This window comes from Mercenaria mercenaria, chromosome 6, assembly GCF_021730395.1.
Source record: "Mercenaria mercenaria strain notata chromosome 6, MADL_Memer_1, whole genome shotgun sequence".
Lineage (NCBI taxonomy): Eukaryota > Metazoa > Mollusca > Bivalvia > Venerida > Veneridae > Mercenaria > Mercenaria mercenaria.
The window spans coordinates 49134534-49154012 of NC_069366.1; the positions used below are offsets into that span (position 1 = coordinate 49134534).

The window sequence follows — 19479 nt, forward strand, 5'->3', positions numbered from 1 at the left end:
GTACAAAGTCAGCTATTGATGGTGAACAAGAGTTGCAAGTTTTAAAGCAATAGCTTTGATAGTTTAGTAGAAAAGCTGACCTAAACACAAAACTTAACCAGGCAAAGCCAATGCCGATGCTATCAAGTGATGACAATAACACATCATTTTTTTTTCTTCAAAAAATCTGATGAGCTAATAAAAATGAAAATTTGTTTGTTTTACGAATACATTTCTCTCATTTTCACCTGAGTTTACATTTTCATGAGTAAGAGTTCACTAAAAGAAAGGTACTGGAACAAAAAATATCCTCTATTTCTAGCATTTGCATGCTAATCTAAATTCATCATTTGATACAAACACTGAATTTCTAAACAAACAAGAAATTACACTAATGTACAACATCATGATGAGAAAATATATATTTAGTAAAGTACATGTACATTCTCTCCATTTTAATATTTAAACCCTAGCCAGTCGAATTTTACACACCTTTGCAAATAATTGAAAATCCAGATCTGACGCCGAATTAAATCGCTCAGAATCAGTTCCAAGCTGTTTCTATTGACAATATCTTCCATTTTGGAGAAAACTGAATGACACTTTATATATTTAGCAGATGAATTATCAGTGAATGACGAAGTCAAATTTATCTAGGCTGCTTAAGGGTTTAGATTCGTCACTAAGCAAAACAGTACAGATTATTTCACGTTATTAACAACCATTTTTTTAATTGCAATTAAAATCCAGATTTTTGTGAGGCCTAATATTACTTTTTAAATACAAATCAAAAGAACAAATAAATCTACAAATATTTCTGGTTTAACATCATTTCCCATTCTTGTAGCATTAGTCAAATTTACATACTTTTAAAAAGGGTCTAGTTTTTTATGCTTTATCTAAAATATGATATTTAAATTGAATGTAATCGACGAAAAAAAATAATCGCTGATACTCATATCGTTCTATCTACAGCCCTAGACTACAAATGACAAAAAACAACATTATATTTAAATTTTCAATCCTAGTTATGAAAGATATTTTCTCCAGTTAAGGTATTTTTGTTATATTAACTTAGTAATATTCCCTATTAACCTGGTTTACCTTAACATAAAAGATATCAAAATTATTGCAACAAGGGCAATATGTAAAACACATACGCCCCCATGGCCTGTCATGAGACCTGGATTTTTATTTTCAGTCTAATGTATGCTGAGCTCTTGACCATTGACTTACTGACCCCACAAATTCTAGAGGTAATCTACTGACCACAGTCATATATGCTATGAAATTTGATGGCTGTAGGCCCAAATGTTTCCAGCTATTTATCAGGTAGGTCATAGTGACTTTGACCTGAGATATACTGACCCCCACCTCTGCCCCTACACAAAAATATGTTAGGAGTCATCATATGTGCACATGTAATCATTATTATGAAGATTGATCGCTGTCCACCAAAACATTTCCAGTTACTCATCCAAAAGCATTTGCATTCTAGTGGTCATTGTGACCTTGACCTTTAATCTACTAAATTCCAAAAGTCATCTAGTGATCACAGGCAATCATGCCTTGACGTGTGACCGCTTGAAGCACAAACATTCTAAAATTATTGATAAGAGACAGTTTTCAGTTTCAAAGTCATTGTGACCTTTACCTTAGACCTAGTGATCCCATAATTGTTAGGGTCATGTAACGACAAAATGCAATTATTTTCTGCAGACCCAAGACCTACTGTAGAAACATTGAGGACATTGTGACCGCTACTTTTGGTCTACTTCAAACCAAAACAACAAGGAACATCAACTGAAAACAGACAATCAACCTATGGATGGTGAAATTCCCTAGTAAAAGAGCTTAAACCATTTTCAGTCTCAATAAGAAGTTTGACCACTGCAGGCTTAAGCATTCCGACCTTATTGAATGGAAACCATTTTCAGTTTCAAGACCACTGTGACCTTGACCCTTATCCTACTGACCTTCAATATAATTTGGATCATTAACTGACCATAAGTTTTACAACTGTACACTTAAGTTTTTTAGTAACTGATTGGAAAACAAACTCTCTCAGCCTAATTGGGTAAATCAATATACCCTTACTTCTTTGAAGGGAGACATGAATGAATATAGACATAATTTTGTAATTTCAATTGGCAATTCACATCTAACAACAATCGTTGCAACACAGTGCAACAAATCAACAATACATAAACATGTTGAAAACTCTAATGTATGTTGAAAACTCTAATGATAAAATAATGTAAGAAGGTACCAACAACTTCAGCAAGATATCTTCTTCTGATACCCTATTATATACACGTGTTGAAATAAATCAACCAACGTAGTACAAAAATCAGTCATAAAAGTCACTTTCTGGTGGTTGCATTCATTGTCAGGTGGTCGGTCTTGGCTTTAAAATCAGCTTCCCAGTCTGAAAAATACAAGCAAGCAGAGACTGTCTACAACAAGGTGTACTAGTATTGTATCAAAACAATTAGGAGATGCCATTCAGGTAGGTGAATAGTGTACAATAGGGTTTACGGATTACACCAAACCGGAAGTGACTACTCAGTGTTACATGTGAAGTAGTCCAAAATGTAGTTCCATGCTATGGATGAAATCTGGTATAATGAGTGATATGAGGAGGTGACAGTTAAATTTTTGGCTTATTTTTATTGCTTATTGTATTGAGAAAAGATCTAGACCATTTTCATTGTGAATTTCCTGGAACAAGTTTTATTCTTTGCGAAAAATGTCTACCTACGCGTAATTGCTAAACGGCTGTTTTCATGGGGGCATTTTTAGAGGGTGATGTTTCTCAGAACAGATTATTTTTCTTATATACAACATAACATGTCAATATTTTTCTTTTTTTGATAAGAAGATATGTTATACTAAATGACCATATATGGTTTTCATATCACTGAAATGCTCTAAAGTGCTGCAAATGAGGTCTGAATGTTTTGTTATTAATATGAAATAAATAAGGATTTGAATTGGTAAAATGTAACCATATGAGTTTAACAAATTTTCAGTTACCATATAATGGGTATTTTTTACCTGCTGCTAGTTTTTACTATTTTTTACGACCAAATCAGATTCGTAAATATTGGCCTCATATAAATTTGCCGTGTAAAGTCAAGTAAACCGGTAGACCTTGTGATTTCGTAAATTCTAAAATCGTATAAAATTAAATCATGTATTTTTACCCCAAATCCGTAAACTTTTACAGCAGTAAAAACTAGAATGTGTCTGTAGGACACAGGGTGTGCCCCCACTGGTATATTTGTCACAAATAAGTGGCAATAATTCAAATGTTTGCAGTCTTAAGGGGGGATAGCCTCAACAAACATTTTATGAAAAGGATATATTATTCTAGGCCAAATATTTTTTGAGCTATGAGCATCACAAACAAAAAATCCACTATTTTGGCTATTTCAAGGGCCAGAACTCTGTAATAAGCGCTAAGATTCCCAAAAAGAATGCCAAGTGTGCAAGGTCATATCATGATAAAGACTCATTGACAAGTAAGGTTTCATGAATTTACATCAAATTCTTTTTGAGCTAGGCACATTATTAGGTGAAAATGTGCATTTTTGACTATTTCAGGGGCCATAACTTTAAAAATAGAGGGTGGAGCCAGCCAAAAAATAAGAGGTGCGCAAGTTTATATCATGATAAAGACTCATGCAAGTTTTCATCCATTTATATGAAATACTTTTAGAGTGAGGCGCGTCACAAGGTGAAAATGTACATTTTTGACTATTTCAGGGGCAATAACTCTGGAAATAGGGGGTGGAGCCAGAAAAAAAAATAGGAGATGTGCAAGTTCATATCATGATAAAGACTCAAGCATGGTTTCATCAATTTATATCAAATACTTTTTGAGATAGGTGTGTCATGAACGCATGGATGGACAAGACCAAATCTATATGCCCCCATCACTCATGGGGGGAGGGGGGCACAATAACCCGTTATACGGTATATAAAAGACAGCAAGTGATACCCCAACCAGTCACATTATACTGACATTGGGCTTACCAGTCCTACAACTATCCTCATAATACTGAGCTCCAAGCCAGAAAGTTACCAGTTACCATTTTTCACATCAATGGTATGATGCAGCCAAGTAGTGAACACAAAACCTCCCGCACTCGAAGCTGGTGTTCTACCACTAGGTAACTGAGGTGGTCTTGTATATTATTAAGACAATCATGGATGCCACAAAGGTAGGTCAAAACCCAAAAGAACATATACTTAAAATGTATCTGTTCTGTTCTGCTTTGCTTTTTTTGTTTTTTGTTTAACATCATTGTTATGGATAGTGAAAGGGATACTCGTATTAATCAAGTTGTGACCTTGACCTTAAGCTGCCAGGGGTGAATTTTGAATTCTGCACATTGTCTTGATAAGGGGAATATTACAGTGACGGTCATATCAAAATCCTTCAACGGCTTTAGGAGATACAGAGCAGACACGAAATGGAAGGCTCAAACCTTTGTCCTTGAGTTGTGACCTTGACCTTGAACCAACATGGCTGACTCATAAGTTCTGCATATCGTCTTGATGAGGTGATCATTTGACCCAAGTTTCATGATAATCCTCCAAGGGGTTTAGGAGATACAGAGCGGACACGAAATGGAAGGCTCAAACCTTTGAATTTGAGTTGTGACCTTGACCTTGAGCCGACATGGCTGACTCATGGGTTCGCATATCGTCTTGATGAGATAATCATTTAACCCTAGTTTCATGAAAATCCTTCAAGGGGTTTAGGAGATACAGAGCGGACACGAAATGTTACAGACGGACAGATGGAGACCATTCCTATAACCCCACCCCCCCACCACTCCTGGCGGGGGATTAATAAATGGATGCGCATATTCTCCATATTGCCGTCTGTTAATGTACCAAACTTCATCAAAAAATATCTTGTACATTGAAAGTTATTCACATAACTTTGTGAAAAAGCATAACATAATTATGAAACCTGTCCACTGAACATCAGATCATCACAATGAACAGGTGTGTGAAGTTTCAACCCATTCTAAGGAGTAGATACTTAGATACCAGCTTACATACAAAACATTACATAAAATTGTTGACTGGAAAAAAGGGTGCAACTTTGTTAGTATAAAAATAAGAGTTCAGGAACCTTCGGACTGCATGTCAGATCATTAGGTGTGTGAAATTTCAATCCCTTACCAAAAATTGTTGAAAAACGGACATAATTTTGCAAAAGAAGCAAAACAAGAAACCTATGGAATGTTAGTCAGTTCATCACAGTGAATGAGTGTGTGAAGTTCTAATCAGTTCCTACAGTTGGTTGTGTGAAGTTTTAATCCCTTCACACAGTTGGTAACTTCTTTGTTAACCTAAAAATGGTTTCATTAAAACAAAGGAAAATATCTCCCGACACATGGGGTGACATGATTAATCAAAAACATTGGAAACAATATTGTGAAATCATTAATCTTTATTTGCATGAATTGTTGTAGCTTTGGTCAAAATGGCTACTTCAAAGGGACATTATTTTGTGAATTTCAAATCAAATGGAATTTTTTTTATCAGTAATTTTGTGGACTGAACCTTTACCATGCTAAATTTCTAAAATGGATTGTAGGTTCATCATCCAATTTGGGTAGTACTTATTATTCAAAGGGATGTTCACTGAAAATTTTACTGATAGAATAGCGAACAGTGCAGACCATGATTAGCCTGCACGGATGTGCAGGCTGATCTTGGTCTGCAATGGTCGCAAAGGCAGAATCACTTGCTGCCAGCAGGCTAAAGGTTAAGAAATTAGTCCTCCAAATGTTAATGATTTCACAGTACTACAGCACTGGCTGACAGCTAGGTAAATACTTACATCATCACAGGACATATTGTAATCTGCTAAAACTTGTCTACACCTTGCTGCTATACTGTTCATTTAGTTAAGTAAAAATAAGTAAAAATAATATCAAGATGTTGACAATTTCTCAATTTTCACTGTTAGCTCTTTTTTTCTTTTCAGTACAATAGTAATATGAAAGCAGACCAAAAAGCTCTTTGCTATTTGCTTGCTTAAACATGGACTCGTTTTTATCAAAGTGACTAATCTTCTCTGTAAAACCTTTTCAGTTATATTTATGTAACTATAAACCTGATAATTTTTTTTTTTTTTTTCTTTTTTTTTTTTTTTGGGTTTAACGCCCTTTTTCAACAGTATTTCAGTCATGTAACGGCGGACAGTTAACCTAACCAGTGTTCCTGGATTCTGTACCAGTACAAACCTGTTCTCCGCAAGTAACTGCCAACTTCCCCACATGAACCAGAGGTGGAGGACTAATGATTTCAGACACAATGTCGTTTATCAAATAGTCACGGAGAACATAAGCCCCGCCCATGGATCGAACTCACGACCCCGCGATCCGTAGACCAACGCTCTTACCTACTGAGCTAAGCGGGCAGGTATAAACCTGATAAAAATGTCATTCTGTTTTCTTTGATTTTTGTTACATACTGTGCTATCACTTTATGATAAAGGCGTACATTGCCAAACTTGTATATCATTATCACAATGTATCAATTTCAAAACTACTTGGATTTACATTTGTACAGTTGTGTTTGAATCTATCTGCTTATCAAGTATGAGGATCACTGGTCTAATGGTCTAAAGAAACTGAGCAGAAATTATTGTTAAAAGATGAACAGACAGCCAGCACCATAACATAATACCTCCGTTTGACCCCTTTCACATGAAAGCCAAGAGAGGCCTTGGTGAATGACGTTCTTGCACTAACGATCACTGTGACCTTGACCTCTGACCAACTGACCTTAAAGAGCAATAGCAGTCATCGACTGCCTACAAGAAATATGCGAGCCAAAGTTGAGGATTTAGGTCAAGGAATTCTCAAGAAATTGAGCAGAAACAGATTTTTTTGTAAAAACAATCACTATAACCTTGACCTTTGATCTACTGACCTAAAATTTCCCATGGGCAATCTGAGAATCCTTTGTCAAGTCATTCTCAAGATATGAGCAGAAACATCTTTTGTATAAGCAGTCATAGTGACCTAGGCCTTTGGTCAAAGAACTCAAAATCAATAGGGGTCATTCAGTGCTCATGAGGACTGTGCCTGCAAAGTTTTAGGACATTTTGTTAAGGTCTTATTCAAGATAATCATGACTGGAACTTTTTTTTCTTGCAGTCAATGTGACCTTGATCTTTGAGCAAACTGGCTATACGAACAAAAGAGGTCATTAACTGCCCATTAGCAATTTACCTGTCAAGTTTGAGGATTGCAGATAAAGGTATTCTCAAGATATTGAGTGGAAACAGTTTTTGTACTGGTTTAATTTTGACCCCTTGACCTAAAAATCAATAGCTGTCATCAACTGCTCCAGGGCAATGTGCCTATCAAGTTGCCTACCTGAAACAGTATTTGTACCTTTGACACCATAACCTTAAAATCAACTGAGGTCATCCTCTTCCCTTGAGCAGTACAACTTCAAAGTTTGAGGACTTTAGGTCAAGGTGTTTCAAAGCTCAATGGCAATATGCCTACCAAGTTTGAGGATTGTTGGTGAAGGCAGAACCATTACATACTGGTCAAATGTCACTTTGAGCACATAAAGAGGCAGTTAAATTACTAAGTACAATTCACAAAATACAGTTTTATGATCCCTTAGCTTCAATAAAATATTTTTTTCTTCTTTCAATGAACTGTCAAATTCCACAATTAGATTGCAATAAGCATACAAAAAATACATTTGAAAGATCAATTAAGTGTCAAACATTCCTTGACTAACCCTACCCTTGTACACTGTTGAAAGGATACATTGAAGGGGCTACAACTCTTTTATGTATGCCACATAAAAATAATGCCACCAGTGTCAAACAGGTCAAGGTGAAGAATGGATGGTTAAGTAATGACTGTGTAAATGGTACCTGTGAAAAAACAGAAACGAAATAGAAAGAATGAACAATTAACAGGACTTCATTATATTACTAAACATATTTCATAGAGGCAAACAAAAGATCAGAATTCCGGACTTAATTCAGGCTAATTGTGAAAAACCATTTAAAAAGTCTTGAACTAAACATATGGTCATTTCCTTTCAATGTACAGTGCTGTAGTCACCTTGTAAAGATGACTGATTTCAGAGAGCCACACTATCAAAATTTGTCTTTTAAATGTTTATGAATTTAAAAGTGCCTAATACAGTCCAACTTTGTTCACTCAAACAGGAGAAGTCCATAGAAATTTGTTCGACCCATCACTAGTTTGAGCCAACTAGTTTTCATCAATGCCATAAAAGTCAAACTTACAAGATAAACATGTAGATCTATCAGCTTTAAGACGTATCAAGTATATAAATTATGAAGTATCCAAAATACTGCAACAATTTCTGATTTTATCTTATCTATACTGAATTTAAAAAACTCATACCAAAACACATCTATAAAGCAGTACTAATATAATATGTGTAAAGTTGTATTAAGTTCTTAAAATATTACATAAATTTCAACTTTTTTTGTGTTTTAATAAATAAATTACGCAGTAAGTAAATGATTTTATAGTAGTAAAACATCAAACAGTATCAACTTATTAGAGATAATTTAACCTTCCCTTAATTACCAGTTTCACAGGGTGTAAAATATTTGTGTTGTTGATATGTGCAAACTGATCGTAAATAATTGAGATTTGCCTAGCATCTTTTTCTGTTCGAGTATCGTCAGGACCGCAAGTATGGTTTGAGAGTTTGTGCCATCAGAGATAGAACAATATGTATTACATCACAGTTGACACTAAGATTAAACAAAGAGGGGTGCTCGAACAATCCGAGAGAACGAAGTTGGACCATAGTTCCTTGCCAGCAAACTTCTCCAAGAAATTCTAAAATATTCATTTGTTTCTGAGTAGAAAATAGCAGAAATTTCATGCTGAGATTAAGTGTGTACCTGTGATGTTTCAGGATCCCATAGCCACGTCCAAGCACCAACTGCCGTACATATTGAGATAAATATCAGTATAACTGAAATAAAGAAAGCATCCATATTTAAATCTAATTTTAAAAACTAAGTATTTCTCTTCTAACTAAACAGTCTGACCTCAAAACTGAAAAATTCTACACAGTGTTGAGAATGGCGCTACTTAAGCAGCTATGTAGCTGTCTCTCTGTGAATTACTCACTGGGGTAGTTCTTTCCGTTATCATTCACTGCAGTGAAGCTGAAAATTTACCTCTATACAAAATGTCTGAACAGGATTCTTTTTCTTAAGAAGAAAAAGAGGACATGGAGTTTTAAATGACCTTACTTTAAACTAGAGCTATCACTGAAAGTAAATTATACACTTGCAATACCGCTTTGTAAGAGGAAATAGGACAGTTTGCCCAAGTTCAAGGGCATATAACTCTGCATTGACACCTATACTTCATGGGGTTTATTAAGGTTTCACTGGATTCTCTTTAAAAATGTGGAAAAGTTCATGCAATAAACTCCCAAGTACTATTGGTAATAATGCTAGCCCGCATATTTTGTCTTAGTGCAAAGGCGTCTTCCTCTAGTGGTTCTTTGTCAGTGTGCAAAGTCTGAAGCCTTAACTGTTACATGTATATTTTATCGACTTTGATAGAATCAGTTGTGAATGAAAAACAATTCTCTATATTCATGCCTGAATCTGCATCAGGGTTAGTATCTTAAATTTTACAACCAAATGAAACAAAACATTTTCAAAACATTTAACACTCAACAGATCTTTGTTTCTTAACAAAGTAACATGAATTAAGAATGTGTCTTGTATTTCTTGTATAAAACTGACATATATATCTAGCAAGCTATGGCAAATTAAAAGTGTCAATTTGATGAAAGAATGTGAATTTTGGGGAACATAATTTTTCATTACAAGTTTTATGGAAATTCCTAACAGACATGCAACAAAATATCATTTTATTATTTGGTGATACTAATCAGATGGAAATATAGTAGAAATAAAGCTTTACTTCTCCAAAATCTTGCAGCTGGCTGAAGCTTGTCTATAACTTCTGTAAGTCTTCTCTCAAAAGCTTTCAAATCTGCAAAAATATGCAACAGCATCATAAAAAGAACTCATGGACAACTATTTCATTCTCTTTGGTGAAAGAGACTTAGTAAAACAAGAGGGCCATGAAGGCCCTGTATCGCTCACCTGACCTACTGACCTAAAGATCATCAAGATTAACATTCTGACCAAGTTCCATTAAGATATGGTCATAAATGCGGTCTCTAAAGTGTTAACTAGCTTTTCCTTTGATTTGACCTGGTGACCTAGTTTTTGACCCCAGATGACCATTAATCGAACTCGTCAAGATTTTATTGAGAGTAACATTCTGAACAAGTTTCATTAAGATTGGGCAAAAATTGTGACGTCCAGAGTGTTAACAAGCTTTTCCTTTGATTTGACCTGGTGACCTAGTTTTTGACCCCAGATGACCCAATATCGAACTCGTCCAAGATTTTATTGAGGGTAACATTCTGACCAATCTTCATTAAGACTGGGCCAAAATTGTGACCTCTAGAGTGTTAACAGTCAAATTGTTGACACCGGACGACTGACAGACAGACGACAGACACAGGGTGATCACAAAAGCTCACCTTTGAGCACTTTGTGCTCAGGTGAGCTAAAAAAGAAAAGAAATTTGGTGTTGTCAAGAGGATCGAATTTAGAATGAGAGGTGTAAAAGGATTTCATATGAACAAAACAAAACATCCACCCTTTTCTTCAAAGGGCCATAAAATATAGGACAGCATTGTTTGATTTAATGTTTAAAGATGTTTCCATATCATATTGGGGTGTATATAAATACAGAAAGAAACCGCAATACACAATGTAACAACAAAGATACAGAAAATCAATATAAAATAAAGAGTTGTCAGCAGGCAATCAATCTTGCTGCAAAAGGCAATAACGTTAGAAAACAAGTTTTTGAATTATTATTTTGAATACAATGGATATGGGTTGCTTGATAAACCATAAAGTTCATGGCACATAATGTTACGCATGCTTTCTAAAAACAAGATGACAACAACATTATCATCTCCTTCTATTCGTTTCCCCATTATTGATTTTGGCAAACTTCTGTTTATCAACTGAAAATGCAGTTATCTGTTCGAGACTGTTAAAAATATACTTTGGTATGTTGTATATATTCACACAAAATTTTGTTTGCAGGTAAGTATAATAACTGGTAAAATTATATTAAATCAATACTTATTTATTAAGAAATCAATTACCATTTGCCTATAAAATCCCCTGCGGAATGGCTAGTCATCCAGTAACCAGACAGATAGAATGCAGGCTACGCGTCCAGTTACCGGACGGCTAGACACTTCCTAGTCCAAATATTTGAACGTTTCGGGACAGCGTGATAACTTTTGACTGTCGCTGTTTCCGTCACGTCCAAACTTAAATTATTCTGCATATTTCTGTTAGGAAACCCCAATGAAATCCGTTGGGAACGTTTTCTGGTACATGTATAAAGTATTTGTAATGATTACATCTCCAATAATGAATTTATCTTGACATCAAAGCATAAACTTGCCTGGCTGACATTTTATGAATGAGTAGGCCCCCTATTTTGTGTTTTGTTTCTGCAATTTAGTGTCACAGGCAGTCTACTGTTTATTGAAACCGGTGTCAGGGTAGATATCTCCTCTCACTTGTCACATCATACTTAGAAGATTTAAGTCTCTTTTTTTAAAATTATGAATTAATATTTTTTTTAATTAAACCCATTTGAAGTTTCTACATGAATATTAATGTTTAATTTATTAAAGCAAGTAAGTCTGACCAGTATATTATGACTTTTTCAAATCTTTTAATGTCTTCGTTTTCCTAACAGTAAAATACAGAAAGCTTAGAGGGATGTAGTCCAAATAATTGTACTCGAGAGTTGAATATCGTTATATTATTTTGACTTGTCGATATCAGCCTCCGAGTACAAACCAGAAAAGGTAAAGAATGTGGTAGCACTGTCCTCTTCTTTGCGTAAGTAACATCCAATGGAATCCGTTGGGCGGGAATTATGTTATAATAATGCAACGGATAAAAAAAAGAAATACATACATAGAAAGTCTGTAATTTTTCCTTTTCAATGATGTATATATTACCGAGATTTCTTAAGAAAAATTCAAACTATGGCAGTTAAAAAAATGCCAAGGTTTAACACGAGTGTACTACATATTGGAAAATGGCCGATCACCTGTAAACACATTACTACACGAAGCGTTTTCATTGGTCACGCCTCCGACCGCCATTACATGAAGACGATTGAAACGTTAGAGGTTTAAATTTTTTACAACAGAAATTCTTGATAAATATGTCCTGTTCTTATGTTTTTTATTTACTATTTATGATTTAAAACAACAGGTAAGCAGTTAGGGCTAAAGAAAAATCGTGACTACTGATAAATCGTAATTTCAATTGACCACAGTTTCCACCACAGTTTTGATTGTTTCTGGTTGAGACCTCTAGGTAGACAACGTAAAATATCAAAATGTAAAATCGGTCTGCCCGAGGTCTCATTATTTAGACTAAGAGGGATGACAACTATAAAATATCAGATCATAAAATAAGTCATCCCAATTGAGCCAAATGAGTAAGGCAACACTGTTCAGTCATCTGTTACACTATCCTTAATGCATATATCTGATGGAAAACTCTGTCTTGTAGTGCACGCACACATTTGTTGTGGAATGGAGATCATGGACTTCAGTTTGTTTATCCGAAAAGGGGTCAAGTTGTTCAGACAAATTTCTGAAAATAACTGCTTATTGTGGGGGTATTTTTCAGATCAATACGTTTAAAATTTATTCATGATGAGAATTTTGCAAACGTATTTTATAATTCATATAAAATATTGCGAGTAAACATAGAAAACCTTCAGTTTGTTCCAGGGACATTTTTGTCTGAGGATAAAGTCCGTTCTTTACCCGATTCGGACCGGACATGAATGCGGGTCAGGACGGCCCAAATCCAAAACGGGCCATACCAAGACGGCCTAGTCCAGGACGTCCCATATATATTAAATATACCGTAATATACCGTTATGACAAATTAAAGATGTTTTTTTGTAAGATCATAGTTGATTTAGAATAAAATTATATTAAGGGACAATTATTTTTTCTGATTTAATAATCGCTATTCACTTCTTAATTGCTAGAATAAAATAATTTATTTTTGCTTTTTAAGTGTCTAATGATCGTATCTATACAACGATATAAAATAAATTTAAATAAGACATAAAAGTTAAAAAAAAGATATGGCTTATTTTCGTACTTCCTATCCATATTTACTTATCTTTTATGGGCATTTAATTGCTTTAAAAGAAATTAATTAATGTTCATTTTATAGATGTTTTTTTTCGTGTCCTGCCTGCCCTGTTGTCCAATTATATGTATAATAAAATTTGTTGTCATTTTTGCTATGTAAATAAATAAAACATAAATAAAAAGAATTATTTGAAATTCTTGGTTATTCTTGGTTATTAATGAAAACTGGTCCGTCATGGTATGGGCCGTCTTGGTTTTGGGCCGTGATGGTTTTGACCCGTCTCCCCGGACATATATCGTTGTAGATTGTGTGCATAATCTTAGACTTGTAGCACAGGGAGTTGTGATAGACCATGTGTTATAGCTCCAAGGGTAGCAGTAGTCCAAATAATAGGACGTGTAGGAACAGCGTGGTAACTTGTGACTGTCGCTGTCCTGTTAGAGGGATGGCAACTATAAAATATCAAATCATAGAATAAGCTTGCCATCCTGATTAGATATGGCTCAAATCTGAGTTTCGCATGCAGGCAATAATTTTTGAATTTTGGCCCGGATCCAATTATCATAGTATTAAATAAAGCTAAAGAGTGTATGGCATGTGTTAGAAATAAGAAAATAATCCAAAAATTTTCTTGATTTTATGGGAGATTGCGGGTAGGGTTAAGTGCCTATTAATTCTAGAGGTGATCCCAAAGGTCTAAATTAAGCACACGATACTGCCGTATAAAGTAAACCTGTGGGAAAAAATACCAAGTTTCCTACCTGGATCGAACCCGGACCTTGTGATCTGTATGCGTACACTTTAACTACGTCACTAAAGGGTTAACCCAGTAGCAAGTGGAACCTCCTTAATCCGAACCTCTCTAACCCGGAAACATCTCTAAACCGATTGTTAGGTTCCGCTAATCTTATTCATTCTCTATTGTAAAAATATCCTTGTTATTCGGAACCTCCCTACTCCAATAACCGAAAAATTGAGATGTTTATATTAAATTACTTTTAAATTTACCCCTCTTGTTCGAACCTTTGTCATGATTATCAATGATTCTGATATTAATCTGTCTCTTTTTGTCACTTTTGAGTCTGTTTCAAGTTTTATTTATTGCTTTTTAAGAAGGTGTTAACGAACAATAGGTCCATAACACTGGTAATCACAAAACAGAAAAAGTGGAAACTCCACAGTTCGCTAAACACGACAAAAATGAAAATGTTGCAGTCTCGGTTTGATTGAGCCTGTTCATGGACGGTAGTGGAAATGCATGCTACCGCCCACACCTTCTAACCCGGGTTGGGCAGAACTCAACATTTAAACATGCTACAAGTACAAAAAACAAACAAAAACAATTTAGAGATATCCGCAGACATGTTCATACGGCGGTCAATAATACACTAGCGTGTAATTCCATGAAAAGCGGCATATGATCCCAGTTAAAATAATCGGACAAGCCATGTCTGTAGACGCATTCATGCATTTACCACAGGATTGAAAGATGCAGGTAAATTATTTGAACAGAAATTTAAAAGAATAGATATATTTGTGATAAGTGCTGCCAATGTAAACGATCCTTAAACTTGTTAATCCTGTACCTTCCTCACATATTTTTTGCGCAATTTGTTCATTTAGTGCAAGAATTATTTGATTCCCTGTAAGTGGTACTAAACCGGATCGTTAGAGTAACAAAGTTTATATTCTCTTTTTAGCTACCTTCTGCGAATGGAATGGAATGGTGAAATCAATGTTTATAATTGACATTGAAAAGCTAAATTAACATGAAAATTGACAACACACTAAACAGAGTTACATGTTGCTTACAATCTGACTAAAGTACATCTCCTATTACGCTACGCATAGGATCTGAACACGAGCTATTGATAGCCTCATTCTGACGACCCTTCCGCTAGCCAATCAAAAGCTAACTTACAACATTCTGCAAGCTTAAAAAAGCCTTGGTTTTTGATATTTACAATTTTTATGTCGTAAGATGTCAGATAGCCGGTTAGCTCAGTCGGTAGGACACTTGCACTATACGCGAGGGCTCCCGGGTTCGAGCCCTGGACTGACTGCAAAATTTTCTTACTCTATGACATTCGAACAAGTCGTCTGATTGATTCAAATAAAGATAGATTTACGAAAATAAAAATAGCAATATTGGAAATCCAAAATGTACAGAAGACGAATGTGAATGGGTCATTCTCGGATCTTCGTTTAGAAGATCAAGTACTTTAGTCAGATCATGAGTCAGATTGATGTTGCTTACACATTGATAATGTTTATCAATCCATTTAGAAGTACACATGTTTCCTATTTTAACATTTACAGTGTATTTTAAAGGCACTGGCCTCCAGATTTGGCTAAAAATAATCTTTCTTTCAAATTGAAGTTTGGTCATATTATGAACATTAGCATATGAGTTCTTGTTTCTAAAATATTTTAAAAATTCCAAATCAAGAAAAATAGATGACCACGTCGGGAATCGTACCCAGGACCGCCGCGGCAATAAAGACATTTTCCCGTCGTCGTAGGCGGAATTAGTGAATTATGACTTCAAAATATAGATATTTATAATCAAGACAGTTTACCTAGAGTAAAGCGTTACAAACGCTTTTCGATTTTCATCGTAAAAAGTAGTAAAAACAGCAAATTTTCATGTGTTTCCGTAACATATAGTTTGTCAGATATTAAGTTTTAAAGCCTTCTTAAGAAATGTAGCATTTATTTCCAGATATCTAAAAAAATATTTTTTATTGTTGTCGAACGATCTGGAGGCCAGTCCCTTTAACCTGTGAATAAAGACCACCCCCAATAGAGACCACATTTTGGCTCTCCCAAGGGTGGTCTTTATAGACAGGTTTGACTGTACATTTTCGGTCCTTCAAAATTTCGAAAACCCGGCTCTCTTGCAACGTTAAGGAAAATGAAGGTAAAAAGATAGGCATACTTCTAGCTTAACCGTGTAAATATATTGAGCTTTCTTTGTCTTTAAAACTGGCGATTTTTTGTCCCACACAAGAAACCCGAACTAAGAAACTCATCATTAAAAAGATAATATCATTATGGTAGAATAATGTAAAATGGAGCGTCGCTTTCCCTGTTGAATATTTATCCTTATTTTTCATACGAATAATTATGTAACTGCTTCTAAACTACGTATGGACATTCAGCATGGCCAATTTGAAAGTAACTTTGGATTATTTTAGCATGATGTGGAGCTGAGTCAGCATTGTTTAGTAACGTTTCTCTTAAAAAAGTACAAAAAGAAACAAACAAGCTTATCTTTTGAAGAAATTTAGTTTAAAGTACATTATTTTTCTTCTCTATTTTTTAAGTCAGCAAAATGGTTCCAAACATATTCAAGACCACATAAGAAGCACAAGAAAGACATAAAATATTAAGATTTTATTAAATGTTGGACAGATTTCGATGTCAATTGCTACAACAGTTGGCTATGTGTTGTGACGTTTTATATTTACGGGGGATATTAATAGAGCCCCCTGACTTCACATACCCATTGCTTATGTAATGACATGATTATGTTGGATAAAGATAGTTGTGTATTTTCAGTGCTTTGTTTTTTCAAATGTATATGCAAAACAATGTTTTCCTGTGTCATCACCAGTATGCAGTCAGTTTATTTCTTGCATACCAGACGGGGATTTCCTGTATTTTTACCGGTGCTGGAAAAATCCATCTTACACCCCGGGGTGTAAGATGACTCTCGTGCTTTAAATGACGTAATACGAACTACATATATGTAGAAGATTTATGTAGTTATTTATATTTTATTTCGAAAAACGGAATAAAAATCCAATACCTTGACAGTTCCTCTTTGTTCCTGATAGTATATTTCTCGATTCAAAACACGTTGTTTTATAAAATATTCATAACGTTACGCTGGAACTGATAAAAGAAAACCGGAACTAAACATTGTTATTTGTCTTTGAAACGTCATGACGTCTTTCCTATTTACGGACGTTGATTTCCCGCGCTTTGTTTAAATACGCTGCTATAAGAAATAGTTCTAAAAAGAAAGCCGTTCGACTGATTCTATTTTTATTATTACATCTTTATATCGGTATACAAGAAAAAGATTCTGTCACTGGTTATAGGTTCAGATGGGAATATCCGGCTCTCGGGTAACTGTTTAGGCGGTAACTCGGTAGGAACCTCGTTACCGCCTAAACAGTTACCCTCGAGGCCGGAAATTCCCACCTGCACCTACAACCAGTGAAAGAATCTTATATTACCAGACAGACAACACTCTACATTCGTACCGGCTGGTTTACGTTTTGTCATATCCTGTCCGCGGTTGTAACGTAATAAAACGTATTAGCGTTTGATGGCCCTTTCATGTTTCTGAAGAGTCAACATTAATTAAATGAAATTCATTTAGAAAACATTTCTGAAATGTTAGAGTCTGCAGCTCTCAAATAATATCTGACATCTGTGGTATTTCTTGCATACCAGACGGGGATTTCCGGTATCTTTACCGGTGCTGGAAAAATCCATCTTACACCCCGGGGTGTAAGATGACTCTCGTGCTTTAAATGACGTATTACGAACTCCATATATGTAGAAGATTTATGTAGTAATATATATTTTATTTAAAAAAAAGGAATAAAATTCAATACCTTGACAGTTCCTATTGGTTCCTGATAGTACATTTCTCGATTCAAATCACGTTATTTTATCAAAAATTCATAACGTTACGCTGCAACTGATAAAAGAAAACCGGAACTAAACATTGTTATTTATTTTGAAACGTCATGACGTCTTTCCTGTTTACGGACGTTGGTTTCCCGCGCTTTGTTTAAATATACTGCCATATGAAATAGTTCTAAAAAGAAAGCCGTTCGATTAATTTTATTTTTATTATCATTTCTGAAATCGTATGCAAGAAAAATATTCTGTCACTGGTTTAAGGTGCAGATGGAAATATCCGCTCTCGGGTAACTGTTTAGGCGGTAACTCGGCAAGGAACCTCGTTACCGCCTAAACAGTTACCCTCGAGGCCGGATATTCCCATCTGCACCTACAACCAGTGAAAGAATCTTATAATATTGACACTTTTAGACAACATCCAAAAGGACTCTTTGAACGATTTGCGGACGAAGTTCCAAATATCTCCATATCCTTTCTTCGTTACGAACCCCTGTGGATTTGTGTTTATTTCGAGTGCAAATATGTTTTCGTAGATGAAAAGCTGACATGTCGTGCTAAAGCCCAGATATTTCTCGTTAGAAAATGCTGAAAATTGACTCTCTGTTAGAAAAAAAAATGAAAAAAGACAAAACAACAAAAAAAGTCAAAATGATAATAATAGTAAAACTAATTAGAAAAAAAAAACTAGCTCATGTTTTAAAAACACTTTGTTTTAAATACTCTCGTACGTTGTTTTTCTTCTAATTTATCATTCAGCAAAATGGTCCCCAGCATATTCAAGACCACATTAGTAGACGCACAATGCAGGCATAGGGCCTAATAAAATTCGAAGGTTTCATTAAGTGTTGGACAGATTTTGATGTCAATTGCTACAACAGTTGGCTATGGGTTGTGACTGATTATATTTCAGTTGGGAAATATTAATATATTTCCCTGACTTCACATACCACTGCTTATGTACTAACTTGAATATGTTGGGTAAAGATGGTTGTGTATTTTCAGAGCTTTGTTTTTTCCCCTCTGGTGCATATGCGAAACAATGTTTTCCTGTGTCATCACCGCACCTTTTATTTACCAGACAGACAACACTCTACGCTTCCGTAGAATCAACATTAAACGAAATTCATTTTGAAAATATTTCTGAAATGTCTATGTCTGCAGCATTCAAATACGGAAATATCTGACATCCGATGGATAAATTGACACTTAGATAACATCCAAAGGGACCTTTTGAACGTATTGACGAAGTTCCAAAAATCTCTATATGCCCTTTCTTCGTTAAGGACCCCTGTTATGTGGGATTTGTGTTTATTTCGAGAACAAATATTTTTTCGTAGATGACATGTCGTGCTAAACTTTGAGCTCAGGTATTTTCAAATCGTTAGAAAGTGATGAAAGTTGACTCCCTACCTGCCAGCAGTTACAACAGTTAATACAATGGCCTCAACAAGGGAGATTAATCACAAAAAAATTCTTGTAATTGCATCCCCTTATAATTATCATTTTTCACTAAAACGAAAGTAGGGAATTCCAATTTGTAAAGTGGCATG

The 19479-nt window shown here is 35.0% G+C and overlaps 1 protein-coding gene across 2 annotated transcripts; it reads right to left on the reverse strand.

Moving 5' to 3' along the window:
• Positions 1 to 1151: 1151 nt before the first annotated feature.
• LOC123548957 (nuclear envelope phosphatase-regulatory subunit 1-like) lies at positions 1152 to 19241 on the reverse strand. 2 transcript variants are annotated; one of them, XM_045336652.2, is made up of 6 exons: positions 18895 to 19241; positions 9963 to 10034; positions 8921 to 8994; positions 7797 to 7906; positions 5843 to 5897; positions 1152 to 2407 (listed from the first exon to the last, which is right to left on the reverse strand). In XM_045336652.2, exons 1-6 carry the CDS (start codon positions 18983 to 18985, stop codon positions 2369 to 2371), a joined length of 441 nt encoding a protein of 146 aa, XP_045192587.2. In that variant the 5' UTR covers positions 18986 to 19241; the 3' UTR covers positions 1152 to 2368. The 2 variants fall into 2 exon arrangements, with proteins under 2 accessions (XP_045192587.2, XP_045192589.1); XM_045336654.2 differs by lacking the exon at positions 18895 to 19241 and adding an exon at positions 12879 to 12934.
• Between the last annotated feature and the right edge of the window lie 238 nt (positions 19242 to 19479).

Bases quoted from the DNA above. Each gene is read 5' to 3' on its own strand.
- LOC123548957 (XM_045336652.2), bottom strand. From the start codon at position 18,985: ATGACACAGGAAAACATTGTTTCGCATATGCACCAGAGGGGAAAAAAC. The intron at 7,907-8,920 runs GTACACACTTAA...GTTTTTTCACAG, and splicing joins GGGATCCTGAAACATCACAG to GTACCATTTACACAGTCATT. The intron at 5,898-7,796 runs GTATCCTTTCAA...CTAAATGAACAG, and splicing joins AGAGTTGTAGCCCCTTCAAT to TATAGCAGCAAGGTGTAGAC.